Source organism: Drosophila arizonae, chromosome 4, assembly GCF_054131065.1.
Source record: "Drosophila arizonae isolate 15081-1271.41 chromosome 4, UAZ_ARI_1.0, whole genome shotgun sequence".
NCBI classification, from domain to species: Eukaryota; Metazoa; Arthropoda; class Insecta; order Diptera; family Drosophilidae; genus Drosophila; species Drosophila arizonae.
Window position 1 is genome coordinate 16,928,242 of NC_142924.1, and position 19,475 is coordinate 16,947,716.

A 19,475-nucleotide genomic window follows, 5' to 3' on the forward strand; every position below is an offset into this window, starting at 1 on the left:
TTTTTCGCTCGCTTTATTGATTAACTGGTTGACTCCGAAATCGGCTTAGCTCAGAATGCAGTTCTCAGCTTGGCGGGGCTCGATGTGGGAGCCATTTGCATATGCGCATGCATATCAATGATTTTTTATTTTATTTGATTTTATTTTATTTTTTTTTAATGCAATCGAGATTGAAAAGTATAACGTGGATGGCATTTGACATGTTTTACATATTCGCAACTCAATACATATATGTATGTGTGTGTGTGTATAGTATATGTATCGGCTACTAGATCTCTTACAAATTGAACGCACTTTAGCCCAGTCGAGCCAATGCCACAGTTGCGTTGACAAAAAAGTACTTTTAATTAGAATAGCTGGTACGTACTTGTACGACCATGCATTCGCTTCAGTAAGTGTGCGTCTCTGTGTGTGTGTGTGTGAGTCAAACTCGTTATCCGAGATTAAGTTAATTGGATTAGCCAGCAGTTAGCTGCATAGAAGCCATCACAGGTGGGCAGGGTGCAAATGCAGCCGCAGCAGCAGCAGCAGCAGCAGTTCGCATTCAAATGCTGCCTAATTTGTGTTAATTATGACAAATGTTTATGAAACTGCACCAAAACTGTGGCAAATATACATTTACTAGCGTATGGGTGTGTGCGAGGGTCGCCTTTGCACTTTAGTATTCCACGCAAGGCAAATCACAAGGTTATGGCTCTCAATTGGCATGTCTTTATTAGCAGTTCTTGGCTCAAATCGAATCATTTAATAATATAATAATATAATTTAGTTTATTGGAATTTAAATGTTACGTATTTACTTAGAAATTATAGAAATGAATTACTTTATAAATAAATATCTTTAATTTTAATTTATACAAACTTAATTTTCATTCATAATTCATTTCATTTTTATAATTTATTGAAATTTAATTTAGAAATAAAAAAAAAAAAAAAAAAAAAAAAAACAAAAAAGAATTTATAGAGATTAACTTTATTAAAATTTAATTTATTTGAATTTTATTTATTGAATTTTATTTATACAATTTTAGTTTATAGAAAAACAATTTGAACAAATGTAATATATTGAAATCTACTTTAAGAATTGATGTTTAAAGAAATTAATTTATTTTTTTAAATTTATTTAATAAAAAAATATCTTTTATTTCATATTATATTTATAAAAATGTATATATTTTTAAAGTTGGATTTAAAGAAATTCAGTTTATATAATTTGTTTATAGATATTTTATTTAGAGAAATTTAATGTATAAAAGTTTCATTAACAAACCTTTAATTTATAGCAAAATTAGTTTATTTAAAACACGTCAACTAAACATACAACAATAAATTACGCATAAATAATAATATCAAGTTAACGAACATAAAGGAAACAGTTCACAAAAAATCACCCCAACTATTGCATTGCCCGCTTTCCTCACACGCCCTCCAGATTTCTATAGCTGAACTGATGACCTCTGGCATACATGGGCACCATGTGCTGCTTGTCCCGGCGCACCATGGACTGCACTAGGCTGGCCGAGGCGGCGCCCTGCTCGTCCTCGTCCGACAGCTCCTCGAAGTCGTCGTCTTCCGCGTGGTGGGGGAAGAGCACAGGGCCGGAGCCCTCCGGACGTGGAGCCCGTTGAATGTGCGCCAGTGGCTTGCCGTGCAGCTTCTTGGGCTTGCGCTGGAAGTAGCTGGAGTATTCGGGACGGGCGAAGCTCTTCGGGACGGCCTTGTACTTGTAGTGCTTGAGGCCGGGCGTGGTGTGTACGATCTTCTTCTGGTGTATGTGATTGGAGATGGGCTCGGGGTTCTTGATGGGTCGCGGCTTGGACTGTGTGTAGCTGGTGTGCAGCGGCTGCAGAGCAGCTGCCGGCTTGTGCAGATAGTTCTGGGGCAGCTCCTTGGGCTGGTAGTGATCGTAGTAGGCATGCTGATGCGGCTGGCTTGTGCTGTAGTGCGGCCGGTACTCCTGCGGCTCGTTGACAATCACGGCCTTCCAGTCGCTCTCCTGCACCGCATAGTTGGGCTGCAGCTTTTGCGAGAACTCCTCCAGCTTGTGCGCGGCCGCGATCTCCTTAAAGTAGTTGTCCCGCGCCTGCTGCAGCCGATTCCTGATGTCCGGCTCCAGTTCCATGGGCACCTGCTTGATGCGCGCATGCGGCTTGAATTCAATCAGGCTTGGAATCTTCGGATGCGAGTGCGTCAGATCCTCGATGGGCTTCTTCAGCGGCTTTATGTCGGAGCTCAGCACAATGTGCTCCTGATCCTTGCTGTAGTGATTGATCTTCGACTGGGATGAGTCGTCGTTGGGGCCGCTTTCGCCCTCGGGCGACTCCGTAATCGGATGCGAATTGGCGCCCACAGTCTTCACGATGGCATTGAAGCCCTTTTTGGCATCCGCCGTGTAGTGCACGGTGCGTATGGAGCCATCCGGCTCGAGTATGCTATAATGCCCCTTGACCCCATCCCCGTCCCTGGACTCCCATTGCGACTTCACATCGCCCGTGTGCAGATCCTTCACTCCATAGCTAAATGCGTATTCCGGATGTTCCTGTGTGATGGATTTTACGGAATAAAATATATATGTGTTTATTTTAGTTATAATTGCAAATATATATTTATGTATAATGTATATAAAAATAATATTGTATTATTATCATTGTGTAATTATAAAATATATACTAAATAATATATTAAAATTTAATATTATATTATATAATTATGTAATATTGTCTGTTAATTTTTCTTGGATTTTTTTAAATTATTATATATAATATTTTATTTTAATATTTATTTATTACATGATAACATTGATATTCGTTGCTTTAATTTCTAAATAAATACGAATATATGCACATAGTTCATTTTATAAGCTATTTACCACTACTAAATAAGTCGTTAAACTATTTCGCATATGTATTCATAAAATTTGCTAAGTGTGCCTTCAAAATGCGTTGACCACACCTATTAAAAAAAAAAAAAAAAAAAAAAAAAAAAAAAAAAAAAAAAAGAAAAAGCGAGTAGAATACAAAAATCAGACCAAAATCAGACGCACACGCACCGCTGCTCTAATACTCCAGTGACTGCCACAAAAAAATCTATAGAATTTTTATATACATATATATTCACGACAAAACGTCGAAAAAACTGCGAAATAAAGTAAGCACCGTTTTGGCTTAGACTTGGGTCTGGAAATTGTGTCAAGGCAAGAACACGCGCTGTGCACAGTTTGAAAGCCACTGGAGGCTGGGTTGGGTCGGTTCTCTTGGGCTAGTCCATGTCTGTATAATGATCTTTTGATCTGCAGCCGACACGCGAGTCAAACGACATTTAATTATTAATTGAATAATTCGATAAAGATTTGATCTCTTGACACTTTGGAAAGCGAATGGGAGCAGCACTTCAGAACTTTCCATAAAAGTCATTTGCAAATGGCTTTACATGCGTTCATTTAATCTACATGAATGTGGAGCATTGTCATTTGTCTTTGTCTCTTTAGCTATTTATTGGATTTGATTTTACTTTAGCACCTCTCTGCAGAGGCAAGAGGCGAATTGCCAAAGTATTTCGCATGCTTTTCGGCTCTGGCGTCAATTAAGCGCAGACGTCCATAAATGGCTGCAGTCGTGTCCAGGCAACAGTCTCCCCAGTCTCAGTCTCAGTCTCAGTCTCAGCAGTGTCTCGGGTCGAGTTTAGTGCTGTAGTTGTTCGCTGCCTATCAATTTGCTGCGGCGCGGCTGTCGCTGTCCGACGAAAACAAATGATTACATTGCGAGTGCGTAACCTGAGCAGCAACAAAATCAAATCTATTTGAGCAAAAATATTGTTTTTAATCAAAGCTGCTTTTTTGGAGCTAGGCCGGTTGCATAAGTGTATAAGGCATGCGGTAGGCGGAGCTGTTGACCATTGGCCACCCAGGAGTCGGCCCCAGTTGGTGGTCGACAGAAGGCCTTAATGCTGCTGCTGCTGCTGCCCGCTGCTGCTGCTGCGGTGGGTGCGTGTGAACTTTGGCTCATAAATTTGCGCGTGCGCTCTGAATTTATGATGGCCGAAGCGACTAATCGACTGTTTGACTGCTTGACTGTTGGACTGGTCGACTGGGCGTATGCGTAATACGCGAATGTGCCACAATTATATGTAAATTGCGTATACGCTGCGTTGGCCGCGTGCATCACAGCGACAATTGCGACAGCGGACAGTTCGTGGGAGACTGCACAAAGCACTTGGATAACCACTAGACAGACAGAGAGACAGACGGACGGACCGACTGTCAGACAGGCGCTGGCAATTCAAGGCGTCGCACCAGGCGGACATTTGTGGCAGACAGACGGGGCGACAACTTGTTGCTGCAGCACATGAAAAACATTTTAAAATGTTAAATGCGCCTTGTCATAGCTTTACAGTTACAATGAAAACAATTGTCTCCTTTCGAGCAGCGAGTAGGTGCAGCAAACTGCGTGAGTTTGCCTTATATGGCGCTAGCACTCGATCTCTGATCGCTGATCGCTGAACGATCAGATCGTGTGCGCTGCACGCAAAACGCATTTTCGGCTACCAGAGCAAAAGAAAGAAATCAACAATGGCTGAGAGACCGGGAGGCAACCAGACACACAGACAGACAGATAGAGAGACGGACGGAAAGACAGCCAGCAAGCCAGCCAGGTCGGGCTAGGCCAGACCAGATCAGTTGGGGCCACTAGCACCAGTTGATTTATGTGGGCGACGATCTGTTGCACACGCAGAAAAAAATGCCTTGTGGGTGGGGACGATCATAAAACGCATGAACAACATTCACTTCGAATAGCTGGCAATGGCGAAAAATGCGTTTGCCGCACTTAAATATACATATACACATACATATACACACAAATATATATATATATAATAAATAGTGTCGGTAGTTGAAAGAATTGCGATTTGGCAAAAATGCGAAGGCTATAAAACATTTGAAAAGTTATCAAATTAAGCCAAGCTGCAACGCTTTGCACGGCTTTAGCTCTGGCATTCTAAGTAAAGGGAGAGTGAAGTAAGCTAAATTGAAGTGTGTGTATATGGCATATAGGGATATTATTTAATGTAAGCTAAATATCTCTGGATATATGGATATTATCATATGGCGTTAGCTAATAATTTAAAATACTTTTGCAAATAAACGACAATACGACAATATATAAATAATAAAAGAAATTGATATAAATAGTAGTATAATTTGATTGATAATTAATAATTAATTTTTTAATAAGGGAAAATAATTAATTAATTATTGTATTAATAAATGAATTGTTTGTTATATAAGGAATAATATATATGTATATATAAAATGCACTAGCTATTTATATATATAAATTGATATAACTAATTTTTATTATTCATGTTTAAATAAACAAAAGAAAATAAAACTAAAATTATATTAAATATTAAAATATATTAATTATTTAAGAATATAAATGAATATTAACATAAATTAAAAATTAAAATATATTTAAATTGTAAAAAATTATTATCTGATTTTAAGTGATGTAAAATATAGAAATATAATTAATAGAAATATTAATAATTAATTTCATTTGCTTTTGCAAACGAAAATAGATGAAATTTATGAAAATATAAAAAATAAAAATAATAAATAAGTAAAAAAATTATTTCCCCTTTGTCAAAAATATACTTAATTTATGCAATTGTAGCTAATTTTTTTACTTAAGCACATTTTAAAATCTTTCATTTTATATAGGCCAAGCTCTGTATCATTTTTTGTACCGAAAAATCCAATTTCCGCCCCATTGTGCGTGACTTGTCAATTTTTTTATTTCGATTTCGAGAAGCTCGTCAGACATATTTAGTTACCATTGGGCTGGGGGCTATTGGAGTCGGGATATATGTATGCGTACGTGTAGAGGTTTATGTGTATTAGGATACTTACAAATTGTGGAGCATATTCGATCATTTCGTCATCATCCGCAACGACGACAGGTGCGGCTGTGATACGCTTGCATTCCACTGGGCGTGTCCAGAGGCTGACCGTAAGCAGAGCCGTTGTGAGGAGCAGCAGGAGGCGGCCGGCGCTGGGGGTTGGAGGCGGCTGTCGCGTTATCTAAGGCATTTAACAGAAATATGAATGTGCGGTTTTTGGTCTTTATCAGCGGAGCGCTTAATAAATGCAACGATAAAACAAGTTGACCAACAGCCAACAGTTAATAAATTGGCTACAAAATTATTACGCGAGCATGGGCCAATTAATTGGCCAAACGGGCAAACAGCCAAACGACGCATGTTCAGATGCATTGGGACATTTCTCAAGTCCCCAATCCGATTCGGCATGTCATACAGCGTTGTGACAGTTGTCAAATGGTAATGGTAATACGCATACGCCTCGCTCTACCCAAAATTAGGCTCCGCCAGACGCACATTTGTGTGTACGATGTGACAGCAATGGCTTCGGCTTGGAGATTGATGGCTTTGCTTAAGACCAGTAGCTTGGATATGGAAACAGGTCTGGCAGGATGGCAGTTGACGCCACGTACAATTCAATTCGATTTCGATTTTAATTTCAATTTCAATTTCAATTGCCTGTTGCCTGTTGCCAATGGCCATTTACAACTTGTAACTGATTTTTGAGTTTTGGGTCTGCCGAAAGTTGCAACACGCATTTTTGGGCAATTTCTTTTGCTGCCACGATGAAATCTGTCTAATTAGTAGAGTTGTCGCTGCACCAAAGACAAACACACACACACACACAGCATGTACAGTTGTCTATGTATAATAATGCAAGTTAATCGACCGCATTAAGATAAATTTGTTGAGACATGTCTGGCATTCGATCAGAATGTCTATACATGTTTTTGCACAAATTGCATTTGGAATTTTTGTCATTCCACAAGCCAAGGCGTATTTAAATTTCAACAACTACTAGTTTCATGAGATACAGATATAAATATAGATTTTGATTTTCATATCAGATTAGCTAGGCAATTAGTTGATTGGGCTGATTTCTATGAATATGTGATTCAACATAAGCAAATTGTTCAAGGATGTGAACCGGATCTAGTTTTCATAGGAAAAATGTTTCTCAAAGTTCATATACAAGGCAATTAGCTTAGCAACATTCATTGTAGCTCACATTCTATGAATACGGCTGATTTTGATAGCTTTTGAATTGCCAAATTGTTTGGAGTAGAGTTTGTATTCATGCTAAACATGATTATTATTTTAATATATTGTAATTATTATATATTAATATAATATGATTTGTATAATTTAATATATATTTTTATATTAAATTTATTATATTACATTATTATTATTTATTATTATATTATATTTAAAAACAATTTAAAAAATATAACTGAATTTATCTAAAAATTTATAAACTTCATTTTCAACATTTTTTTTTTTTTTTTTTTTTTTTTGAATATAGAATAAAATATAAATTATTAAAAAATCTAAAATTCAATTTACCTATAAGCTTTTCCATTTAGCTTAGAGCAACCAAAAATGAAAAAAAAAAAAAAAAATGTATATAAACTTTCCCTTGTACTAGAAATTTCAGTAATAAATTGCTATCCCACTCTCAAAATTTTTCCAGAATTGACACATCCGCATTAAGTTTGTAATTTACTCAAAAATTGATAATAAATTTGAATATTGATGCATTAAACAGGAAAATATTGATTTGCATTTGCATGTGCTATGGCTTAAATTTCTGCACTACTTTCACTTTTGGGGGTGAAAGTTTTCGCTTAGCACTTTCGCTCTTATTGCAGTCAGCAGAGTTTGGCTTGCAAAACGAAACACAACTGTCAAATATTTAACACTTACATAGAAACGCATGGCAAACACGTATATTTATTTATTTAAATATATATATATATTCCAGGTATATATATTTTATTTGAAAATTGTACACACAAAATATGTGGTTTACGTCACTGTGGCGATTTAAATCGCACGTAAAACGCGTCAAAGTCGCTCGCTGCTCACTGCTCGCTGCTCGTCACACACTGGTTCAATGTCAAGGACAAAAACGTAATTAAAGCGTTTGCGCGACATTGCCAAAGTATTTATAGGCAGACTGAAACGAAGACGACCGGCACAACAGGCAGGCAGTGCACCGCAGCGTTTTCCCGGCGACAAGATTTTCCGGCCCAACTGGTTCCACAATTGTTGTCGATGCGATCAGCCGAGACGGCAGCGATGCGCCACAGCCACAGCCACAGCCAGAGCCACAGCCGAGTCGAACCGAGCCGAGCTGAGCAGAGCAGAGCAGAGCAGCTTCACGCTTCCTAAGCTACGTTTAATTGACAATTATATGAAACTTCAGCTGCCATCTGCAACTGTGAAAACGAGTTTTCGTTTCGCTATCACCAGGCAGCAGCAGCCGCTGCTCCAGCATCATCCAAACACCAATTTGGCTGTCTCCACTTTTGGTTTCAACTGCAAACGAGTAAAAGTCTTCGGTCTTTGGCGCTCACAGCGCAGCTGTTGACTGGCGTTATAAAATTTATATCAGGCAGGATTACGTTTTGGATTTAACATAAATTAATAGCGATCGGCTTGGGAATTTGCCAGCCATGTTAATTTCAACCCAACCGCCAGAAACTGCACTGCCACGTTTGCTACCAACATAAGTTGGCCAAGCTGGTTAAGATGGATGGCATGCAACATGTTAATCACCAAAATCCACTTAAACCACAGCTAAAGATCTCAAAGATAGCCTTATCTGATTACATCAATTTTATAAGACAACTAAATTGGTAATCTGAGTTTAATTACAGATTTCCGAATGGGAATGTGTGAAATAGAATACTCATATGGTTTTTAACATCAGAAAAGGAGAATCGGAAGGGAGGTCGAGCTGGACTGTTGAACAGCTATAGATTCTAGCAGCTTTCTGCTTTTTTCGGTAGCAAAAATATATATTTTTTATATTTAAAATTATATATATATATATATATAAATTATATATATATATATATATATATATATATATAAGTTATAATTATTTTCGTCAATTTATCATTGTTGTAGCAGCTGAAATTTTTTTTTTTTTAGTGTCATGAATCGTGATTATATTTATTTATTTATTATTTTTTTTAAATTTAACTTGGCTCATATATATAACTGTTTTTATTTTTATTTAATCTAGTTTATTTATTTATTTATTTATTTATTTTTGTTTTTATTTGTCTAATTTCAGATTTCCAGATTTATTTCATTTATTAAAATTACTAACCTTTTTCAAATAGTTTTTTTGTTATGGAAATATTTAAAAATATTTTAGTCGGACATAATCAATTTTCTAATGCTTGTTTGCTAGGCAAAACCTATTAACTTCATTAGATTAAATTAAATTAGATTAATTTAATCAATATTTTCGTAGGTTGGGCTATATTATTTATAATATTCACACTTTGTGGGTTTTCAATGTCCTGCAATATTTATTTAACACTCATTAGCCATGCCACTTCAATTCAAATTAAACAATGTTAAATTCCAGGCTCTATCATCGGCAGACTATTGGCACCTTATATATCCGATTCACCCAGAGTTCTCAAATAATTGATGAGCGTGTCTCGATGTCTGCTTATAAGTGTCTTCACACTCTGAGAAAAAAAGTTAAAGAGCGATCGATTGCATCGTTGCTTCAAAGAGTTCGCTACCGATCGATCGGAAGCCTTTTCTCTCACCTTTTGTTTGAGTTATATGTATGAAGCAAAAGGCGTTCTGTGTGTGTATTGGTAAGAACGCAAACCCATTATTAGTGTGTGCGACTTGTGTATGTGAACAAGAAGACAAATTACTCACTTGCTGAGCCTCATTGTGCGAACGTCAATCGTGACTCGCCCTAAACGATGTTCGTGAAATGAGCGTGACACTAATACTGCAACTCAGGGCGCTCAGCAGAGGACAGAAACGAACAGAACCGAAGGCTATTGCTCAGAGCGAGAACAATTGAATACGATTCTGTGCTCGGATATAAGCTGTTCATATCACATTTAAACACATTTAATTGTCTTTCTTATACTTTGTTATTATTATTATAAAAATTACTCTTAAGTTTACTGTATAAAGCTCATTTGGTTGTCTGTTATATCTGCATGTGGATTATAATATATAAGTATGTTCGGATCGGGATAGATTATTGCACATTTGTCTCCTGTGTTGCCTCTCCAAGTCGTCGTCAGATTTCTAATGCAGCTGCTTTACGCTCACATAGCTGCTGGCGTGTCCGTGTCCGTGTCCGAGTCCGAGTCCGTGACCGTAGCCAGCATAGGGGGACAGATCGCTGGCGTAGCCATAGCCAGCGCCATAAATATCGCCATGGCCGTAGCTCTTGTAGACCTGCGGGTGGTGGGCGTGGCCCAGTTTCTTGACCACCGCATTGAAGCCATTGTGATCGTCGGCTGTGTACTCCACCACGCGCGTGGTGCCATCGGCCTCCTTGAGGGAATAGCTGCCGTGCACCTTGTCGCCGTCCCTCGCCTCCCACTGGCTCTTGTGGTCGCCTGTGTGCGCATCCTTCACACCGTAGTCAAACTGATATTTCGGGTAATGATCTGGCTCGTGCTTCTCATAGCCATGTCCATAGCCTCCATAGCCAGCATAGCCGGCGTAGCCCAGGCCTAGGCCATCGTATCCATAGCCGTGATCGATGAGTCCGTGTCCGTAGCTCTTGTGCACCGGCGCCTCGTGCTTGGTCAGCACGCTGTAGCTCGTCGCATGTCCGTGTCCATGCGGCGCCGCCAGCGCCAGACCCAACAGGCCAAGTACCAAGACTCCACTGAATGGCTGCATTTTCGTCTGTCTTGCGTTGAGAACGGATTGACGAGGTGCTGATGTCTGTTGGTTCTTGCCATTGCCACGAGTCGCTTTTATAGCGCTGCCCACGGCCCAACGGGTGGTCGGACTCTCGGACTCTCTGCCTCGCGCTGGGCCCAGAGCCATTCACCTGCCTTTGATTGGCTAATTAGTTGCGTATAATTACAGTTTACTTAAAAGCGCCGAGCTGCATTGAATTACTATTATATAATAAATCATATTCTGGCCCATTGTTGGCCAAGAATTGAACAAATTGGAGGGCATTGGTGATTGAAAATTGAATGCATTCGCATGCTGAAAATAGAGATAGAAACTGGAAGTTCAACAAAGTTCTAATATGGGTTTATTGTGAATTAACTTATAGACAAATACAAATTTATTATCTTTATTATTTACTAATTAACAAAATAAAGTTTTGTTTGAAATGTTGCTTTGGATTTATGCAGACAAAAACAGGATTAATTACAAAATTGATCAAGCAATACAAAAAGTTTTTGTATTTAAAAAATGTTTTTATTGAAATTAAAATAATATTAATTTCATTTAATACAGCATTTTGCAGTTTAGTATTTAAGTAAACATTTAAAATACATATAATAGCCATAAGTGGTGATATTAGTTATTTATTATTATTATTATTATTATTATTTTAATAATGAAACAATTTACTTCAAATTTAACAGAATGATGTTATGATGCTTACATGTAGTTAGCAGAATTATTGTAACCCGATTTTAACCAACATTTTTCCTAATGCCTCTAATATCTGTTGTTGTTTTTTTTTTATTATTTATTATTTATTTATTTTTTTTATATGTAATTTTATATAATTTTATAAATATTATAAACTAGCTTAATATAAGGCATGTCTAATACATTTTTCTTACACACAAATTCAGCAATTCACATTCTGTAATTGTAAATTAATACTAAATATATTTTGTTATTTGGATTTAACATTTTCATATTTAATTTATTAGCTAATTCGAGATATGTGAATGTCGATTGTTCAATTAGAATTGTTTTTTTTTTTTTTTTAATATATTTTTTAAAATATAAATTATAACCTTGCCATTTTGCTAACGAGCCTATTCTGCAGACGTTAAATGCCCAGCCCTATTGGCACCTCACACCGTGATAAATCAGCCAATAACAATTAATCATATTTTATGCCCGAAAACAAATCTGTTTCATTAGCCGGTCTTTAGTTTACCACTAATTCGGAAGCACTACGAGCCCCCTCATGCCGGCGTGTACTATGGCCATAACTGGCCAACTCCCCTGCTGCAATGGGTCTCAAGGTCATTTCAGAGTTTGGCTTGGGCGAATAACAAAAAAAAAAAAGAAGAAACGAATAAAAATAAAGCAAACCACTTGAAGCTTGGCTTGCAAATGCAGCCAGCCGAGGCATTTGTTGTTTTTGGCTGAAAATTGAAAGCGGGCCACACTTGTTGATTGATTTCTAACAGCCAAAGCAACAACAACTTCAACATTTCAGGCAACAACAATAGTTGTTCAAGCGTTGCGGTGCTTTTTGGTCTGTTAACGCCCCATTTATTAATCGCTGTTGCCGCCGTTGAAGTGGCTTTTGGGCCGCTTTTAATTGGGCAATGAGCAAGCGGGCTAGCAGAAATTTTGAATACGTTATTTGGAAATGGAAAATTTGCACAAATATTTGAAGTATTTTTTTTTTTTTTTTGAATTGGATTTGATTTGATTTAGTTTCGTTTTGTATTTCAGTTATGCTGGCCTATTTAACCTCCAGAAATCTAATTAATTAACATTTCCTTTCAACTTGAGAATGTTTCGTGTGTGGCTATAAAAAGGTTTGGCGTCGCTCGTTAGGCATCACAGTTCCATTGGCGCTTCACCACGTGCCAGCTCAACTCAGTTCCTCAGGTCTACTTAGCCAAAAATCACTTAACTTAACTTAGAAATGGCTCAGAAATTGACTTTGGTTTGCTGCGCCCTGCTGGGCGTGGCGGCGGCCAGCTATCTGCCGCATGGCGGCTATGAGCACGGCCATGGCGTGGGCTACAGCATCAAGACGCATCACGAGGCGCCCAAGAAGTGGCACTGGGCACCGCAGCAGGAGCAGCAGCATTATTATGTGGCCGCTGCACCACAGCAGGTGCACTGGGCACCACAGCACCACCATGTGGCTGTGGAGGAGGCACATCATCATCCCAAGTATCAGTTCGACTATGGCGTCAAGGATACTAAGACGGGCGACATTAAGCAGCAGTGGGAGACGCGCGACGGCGACAAGGTGAAGGGCGGCTACACCATGAAGGAGGCCGACGGACGCACTCGCATCGTGGAGTACACGGCCGATGACCACAATGGCTTCCAGGCTGTGGTCAAGCACATTGGACACGCCTACCAGCCGGCGGAGCACAAGTCGTACGATCATAGCTACTATGGACATGGACATGGTCATGCCAGCAGCTATGTGGATGTGAAGCAGGACACGGGCAGCAAATGGTGGTGAATGGAAATGGAAGCTAGCTTATGATAATAGAAGAGAACTCTTTGAAAATGAATGCCAATACGATCAAAATATAATAAATATTATAGCAAGGATAAATTTAACGTAAGGTGTTTTATTTTAGTGCAAATTGGAGAATTTTTTAACTATATAATAAATAAATTTTAAATCATATTTTTCGGCATAAAAATTAAAGTTTGAGAGTCATAGGCTATGCTGTGTAGCCATTACACTGCTTTCAAGTAGAGTTTTAGTACGGCATGAACTGCTTGGTAAGTGAGCAGCAGTCGTTTAATTTTGAACTGCTTGAAATTCACAATTTAAATTAAGCCGTTAAGCCTTTCTAAGGTTTATTGTGACAGATGAATGAAAATTTGTATTGTCTATAAATAAATATGTTTTTTAGTCAATATTATACGTTGACAATTCATTTATTTGTATATGAGTAAAAATAAAATATGAATTATATGTGAACAACATATGAATCATAAAAATAAAATATATAAAAAAATTAGTAAATAATTTAAATTCCTTATTATTTTTATTATTATATTTTAATTTTAATTTTTAATTATATCTTTTGCGTTTTTGCTTTTGTATATTTGTTTTGTATAATTTATATTATTGCTTGTTTAATCCATAAAAAAATATTTAATTTTTTATCAGTTCTTTAAACTGCATATTAAATTAAAAATAAAAAATCGCATCTCAAATTCCAACTCTTCCTGCGCAAATCTAATAAAAAGCTTTGCAAATTAACCAAAATATCCGATTAGTTCAGCAGCCTCATTCAAATTCATCAATTCAACATTAATTTATGCCGCGCAGCAAAGTTTTGCGGTCACATAAATCTGCAAGTGTTGCGAGACCGCAGGGCAAAGATTTTCGAGAATCTGGCATCTGGTCAAGCTGATTGAAGCGCCGGCACGGAATAAGCTCTTAAGTCTGCTGCAAAGCTGCCTATGTAAATGATGGGATGCATTTATTGTCTACAGAAGATTTTCGACCGCCGACAATTGTTGTTGACAATTTGGTGCAAGGGCTCCAGATAAGGAGAATTCACATGTGTACCTACACATGTATATGTGTGTATATATGTATATATGTATTTGCATTCGTGCTGAAAACGATAATAAAAACCTGTGCATTTTTGGCTCATAATTTGCCTACGTACTTACGCTTGACCTAGCCCGACCCTTTGCCGCTTTATACGGTTTCATTAAATATGCAAATGAGCAGTGGAAATTGCGGCTGCCTTAACGAAAAATAAAGTAAAATAACCAAAAAAGGAGGGCGCAGAGAAAAACTTAAATTGGGCAGGTGAAAACGGCCAGGTGAGCTCGCAAGACAAACGCATGCCAGAGAGCCGCTCTGAGCTGGCGGTGGAGACCCATCAGACCAGCCGTGAAATTTATACAAAGAGTTCACATTGCACTTTGTTAGTTTACCCAAATACACTAACAGAAAATGGAGACTTGAGGAGATTTTAAGTAATTGAAGACAAATATAAATGTATATATCTATATATAAAAGTTTTATTCTAAGAATATGATTTTTATATTATTTCTTAGCTTACAAATGGCCAATATTAGAGATATAAGTTTAGCTTTACTTTCGCTAAGATATTCTTAAAAACGATTTGCTCACAGATTAACCTAATTGCTTATATAGGCAATATTATTGCACCCTTCTATGAGATTCTCATATGTATAAAAAACTGCAAAGGCATGCTGTTTACGACTTGAACAACTATAATAATTAAAAAAAAAAAAAATAATAATAATAATAATAATATAATATATTTATTTAGGGTTAAATATGCTAAAAAAAATGCAAATAAATAATTATGAATAAATACAGTAATCCACCATATAAATACAGTACACTCACACGCTCTCATAGATTCTCACTTATTACTTTTACTTCTCTTCTTCAGCTATTGGCAGCGTATACAACATTCGTTGGCTTTCGTAATCCGCGACATAAGTCCAACGTTTCGCTGGCGGTCGGGCGAGCGGCCGCTGTAGGAAATTGGGAGCCGGAGTTACTGAGCGAACGAGTCGAAAGTCGAATTAAATCGCCAAGTCCGAAATGAATGAATGCAGCCAGAGCGAGAGAGTGGGAGAGCGAGCGAGAACGAGCATGGAATAAATGAATGAAACGAAATGTAATGAAAACGAAGGCGACGCTCACAACGAAAAGTGCAACGCGTGGAAAAACTGTTGCCCTCTTTTTGGGCGTCTTTACTTTCTGCTTCTGCTTCTGCTTCTTCTTTTTCGTCTTCTGCAACTTCAACTGTTATGACAAAAATAAAAATAAAGAAAAGCAGCTGCAGCGACAGCAGCAGTAGCGGCCAAACAGAAAGTTTTGCCTGATTTCGGCGCCGCTCAAAGTATAATAATGTGCTGCCCCTGCTGCTGCTCCTGCTGCTGCTACTGTCGCTGCCTCCAACGACAACGCCAACGATGCAGGGGGCGTGGCCATGGGCTATGTAGCATGCGGCTTGTGCCGCTTCAAGTGCACACTTTCTCATGGCTTAGCACTTTGGTGCATAGTTCGTTGGTTTTTGTAGTGGGCCGAAGGCGGCGTCGGACGACGGACGGCGGACGGGGGCGTTGGGGTTTGAGTCGGTTGGCCAGCTTATGCAACAAATAATTTAATTTTATGCTGCATACAAAAAGGGAGCACGATGCGAACCAAACGAACCAGCGCACGGAGCCAAACGAACCAGCGAAGGAGGACGACAACGGAAATGCCACTTTACGGCCTGTTTGACGGCGAAGTGGACGTTAAGTTGTGAATATGATGACGGAGATGAAGAGATGCAGCAACGATTATGACAAGCATCATGATGATAATGACGACGATGATGATGATGCTGCTGCTGCTCATGTTGATGACGGCAACATGAGCAACAAGCGGCAAGCGGCGGCAAACTGAAATATTGCGCATACGCCGCCTGGGACAGCGGAAAATCGTTGGCAATGAGGTCGAGCCGTAAAACTGGGCTAAATGTCACATCAGACACAGCCAGCCAGCCAGCCAGAGAGACAGACAGACAGACGAGTAAAGTAGTCACCCGGGATGGATGTCATAAAAAATGAAACGAAGGCTTAGGCATAAAACTGAATTGCAGCAATCGAGTCTAAGCAAATTATGCAATCATAAATTTACACATAGAAAATCGTAAAGTGTGCGATGGCTAAATATATTTTACATAAAAATGCCGTGTGTGAAAGAGAGAGAGATAGGTAGAGAGAGAGAAAATATGAGAGAGGGTTCAAAGTTGTCAGTTAGATTCAAAAATGACAAAAATATTCCGAATTAAATAATTCGATTTATAGAAACAGCAGCTCTTATGAATTGTTGAGCATTTGCGAGACTCAGTCGTCACGACGTATTTTGTCTTCCCTTAAATATTTTATTATTTTCTAGAATTCCCAATAAAGCTTACTCTCCTTTCCTCCCGCCGTCCGACAAATTGGGCATGAATAAGCAGCTCTCCCACAAATTTCAATACCAGGAATCTGATTGCTTCGAGGAATTTCTACGAGCCGTAAAGCATTTGCTTGTTTACAAGCTGTTGAGCAGACGCCCACGCCCTGTTTAAGCTAAAAATATTTTGAAACATATCTGCCTCTGTTCTGTGTCTGTAGGGCTCCTTTGAGAATCGAAATCGACAAATAGTTATCGAATTAAATATCGATGTACCCTGCATTCAGTGTCATATCATTCAGCTTCAGTCATGCAGTCAGCATTTATCGAAATCGATAAATAGTTAACGAATAGAACGATTTTTTTCGAATTCGATTAATAAATATCCAAATAGTTATCGAAATCGATTATTATTTATCGGATTCGATCGGTTGTCAAACTGATGGCTAGATGTAATCAATATATATATATTGAGTGTCATATCATTCAGCTTTTGTCAGGCAGTTAGCATTCATCGAAATCGATAAATAGTTATCGAATAGTTATGGAACGATTTTTGATCGAAATCGATAAGTAAATAACCAAATAGTCATCGAAATTGATTAATATTTATCGGACTCAATCGGTTGATAACTGATAGCTTCATGAGTCAATATTTCCACAAGTTTCATAGATGAGTATGCATTGAGTGTCATATCATTCAGCTTTTGTCAGGCAGCCTCAGAGAATATAGCTTCTGCCATAAATTCGCTAGAAGATCTAACCTAACAGCATATACATTTCTGTGAATGATATGATTATGTTTTCAGTTTCGTTAGCGATGAGAATCAACATTTCTATAGGTTTTATATTTTTAGTCTTTGGTACCTTCCATCGAGTTTCGTAGCATTCAGCTGTTGTCATGCTGCTTCCTTAACTCAACTTTCAAGTTTAATTTTTGTGACAGTCACTAGAAAATTTCGGCACATTTTTATAGTTGTTTAGCATGTTTAGCATGCCTCCTATTATGATCAATATTCCCATGTATATATTTATGTATTGTATAAGTCAGAGTTTCTCTAAGTCTGATTGGCGGACAGGGGTCGATCAAAAATTATCGAAACCGATAAATAGTTATCGAACCCGATATACATTTACCGAAATCGATAAATAGTTATCGAAACCGATACATAGTTATCGAAACAACTATACTATACTATAATTATACAAATCGATTATTTCTTATGGAACTCGATTGGTTGATAAACCGATGGCTTGATGTGATCAATATTTCCACAAGTTTCAAGTGTACATTCATTGAGTGTCATATCATTCAGCTTTTGTCAGGCAGTTAGCATTAATCGAAATCGATAAATAGTTATCGAATGTTATGGAACGATTTTTGATCGAAATCGATAAGTAAATAACCAAATAGTCATCGAAATTGATTAATATTTATCGAACTCAATCGGTTGATGAGCTATCAGTTATCACTGATAGCTGATGAGTCAATATTTCCACAAGTTTCATAGATGAGTATGCATTGAGTGTCATATCATTCAGCTTTTGTCAGGCAGCCTCAGAGAATATAGCTTCTGCCATAAATTCGCTAGAAGATCTAACCTAACAGCATATACATTTCTGTGAATGATATGATTATGTTTTCAGTTTCGTTAGCGATGAGAATCAACATTTCTATAGGCTTTATATATTTAGTCTTTGGTACCTTCCATCGAGTTTCGTAGCATTCAGCTTTTGTCATACTGCTTCCTTAACTCAACTTTCAAGTTTAATTTTTGTGACAGTCACTGTCACTAGAAAATTTCGGCACATTTTCATAGTTGTTCATAGGGCTATGCTTTCTATTTAAAATGCCTTCTATTATGATCAATATTCCCATGTATATATTTATGTATTGTATAAGTCAGAGTTTCTCTAAGACTGATTAGAGGACAAAGGTCGATAAACAGTTATCGAAACCGATAAATAGTTATCGAAACCGATAAATAGTTATCGAACCCGATAAACATTTATCGAAATCGATAAAAAGTTATCGAACCCGATAAACAGTTATCGAAACCGATAAATAGTTATCGAAACCGATAAATAGTTATCGAAACAACTATACAAATCGATTATTTCTTATGGAACTCGATTGGTTGATAAACTGATGGCTTGATGTGATCAATATTTCCACAAGTTTCAAGTGTACATGCATTGAGTGTCATATCATTCAGCTTTTGTCAGGCAGTTAGCATTCATCGAAATCGATAAATAGTTATCGAATAGTTATGGAACGATTTTTGATCGAAATCGATAAGTAAATAACCAAATAGTCATCGAAATTGATTAATATTTATCGGACTCAATCGGTTGATAAGTGATAGCTTCATGAGTCAATATTTCCACAAGTTTCATAGATGAGTATGCATTGAGTGTCATATCATTCAGCTTTTGTCAGGCAGCCTCAGAGAATATAGCTTCTGCCATAAATTCGCTAGAAGATCTAACCTAACAGCATATACATTTCTGTGAATGATATGATTATGTTTTCAGTTTCGTTAGCGATGAGAATCAACATTTCTATAGGTTTTATATTTTTAGTCTTTGGTACCTTCCATCGAGTTTCGTAGCATTCAGCTGTTGTCATGCTGCTTCCTTAACTCAACTTTCAAGTTTAATTTTTGTGACAGTCACTAGAAAATTTCGGCACATTTTTATAGTTGTTTAGCATGTTTAGCATGCCTCCTATTATGATCAATATTCCCATG

At 37.6% G+C, this 19,475-nt stretch overlaps 3 protein-coding genes across 3 annotated transcripts; 1 reads left to right on the forward strand and 2 right to left on the reverse strand.

The window, feature by feature from the left end:
• Window positions 1-1,202: 1,202 nt before the first annotated feature.
• On the reverse strand, window positions 1,203-8,030 carry Cpr76Bc (Cuticular protein 76Bc). Its single transcript, XM_089467322.1, has 3 exons — window positions 7,803-8,030; window positions 5,908-6,078; window positions 1,203-2,538 (listed from the first exon to the last, which is right to left on the reverse strand). The coding sequence occupies exons 1-3, from the start codon at window positions 7,812-7,814 to the stop codon at window positions 1,417-1,419; spliced, it is 1,305 nt and encodes a 434-aa protein (XP_089323448.1). The 5' UTR covers window positions 7,815-8,030; the 3' UTR covers window positions 1,203-1,416.
• Window positions 8,031-9,980: 1,950 nt separating this feature from the next.
• Window positions 9,981-10,817, reverse strand: Cpr76Bb (Cuticular protein 76Bb). Its single transcript, XM_089466659.1, has one exon. It carries the CDS (start codon window positions 10,776-10,778, stop codon window positions 10,173-10,175), a length of 606 nt encoding a protein of 201 aa, XP_089322785.1. The 5' UTR covers window positions 10,779-10,817; the 3' UTR covers window positions 9,981-10,172.
• A 1,598-nt stretch (window positions 10,818-12,415) lies between these two features.
• Window positions 12,416-13,612, forward strand: Cpr76Ba (Cuticular protein 76Ba). The gene has a single exon (XM_089467014.1). It carries the CDS (start codon window positions 12,739-12,741, stop codon window positions 13,291-13,293), a length of 555 nt encoding a protein of 184 aa, XP_089323140.1. The 5' UTR covers window positions 12,416-12,738; the 3' UTR covers window positions 13,294-13,612.
• The last annotated feature ends 5,863 nt before the right edge of the window (window positions 13,613-19,475 follow it).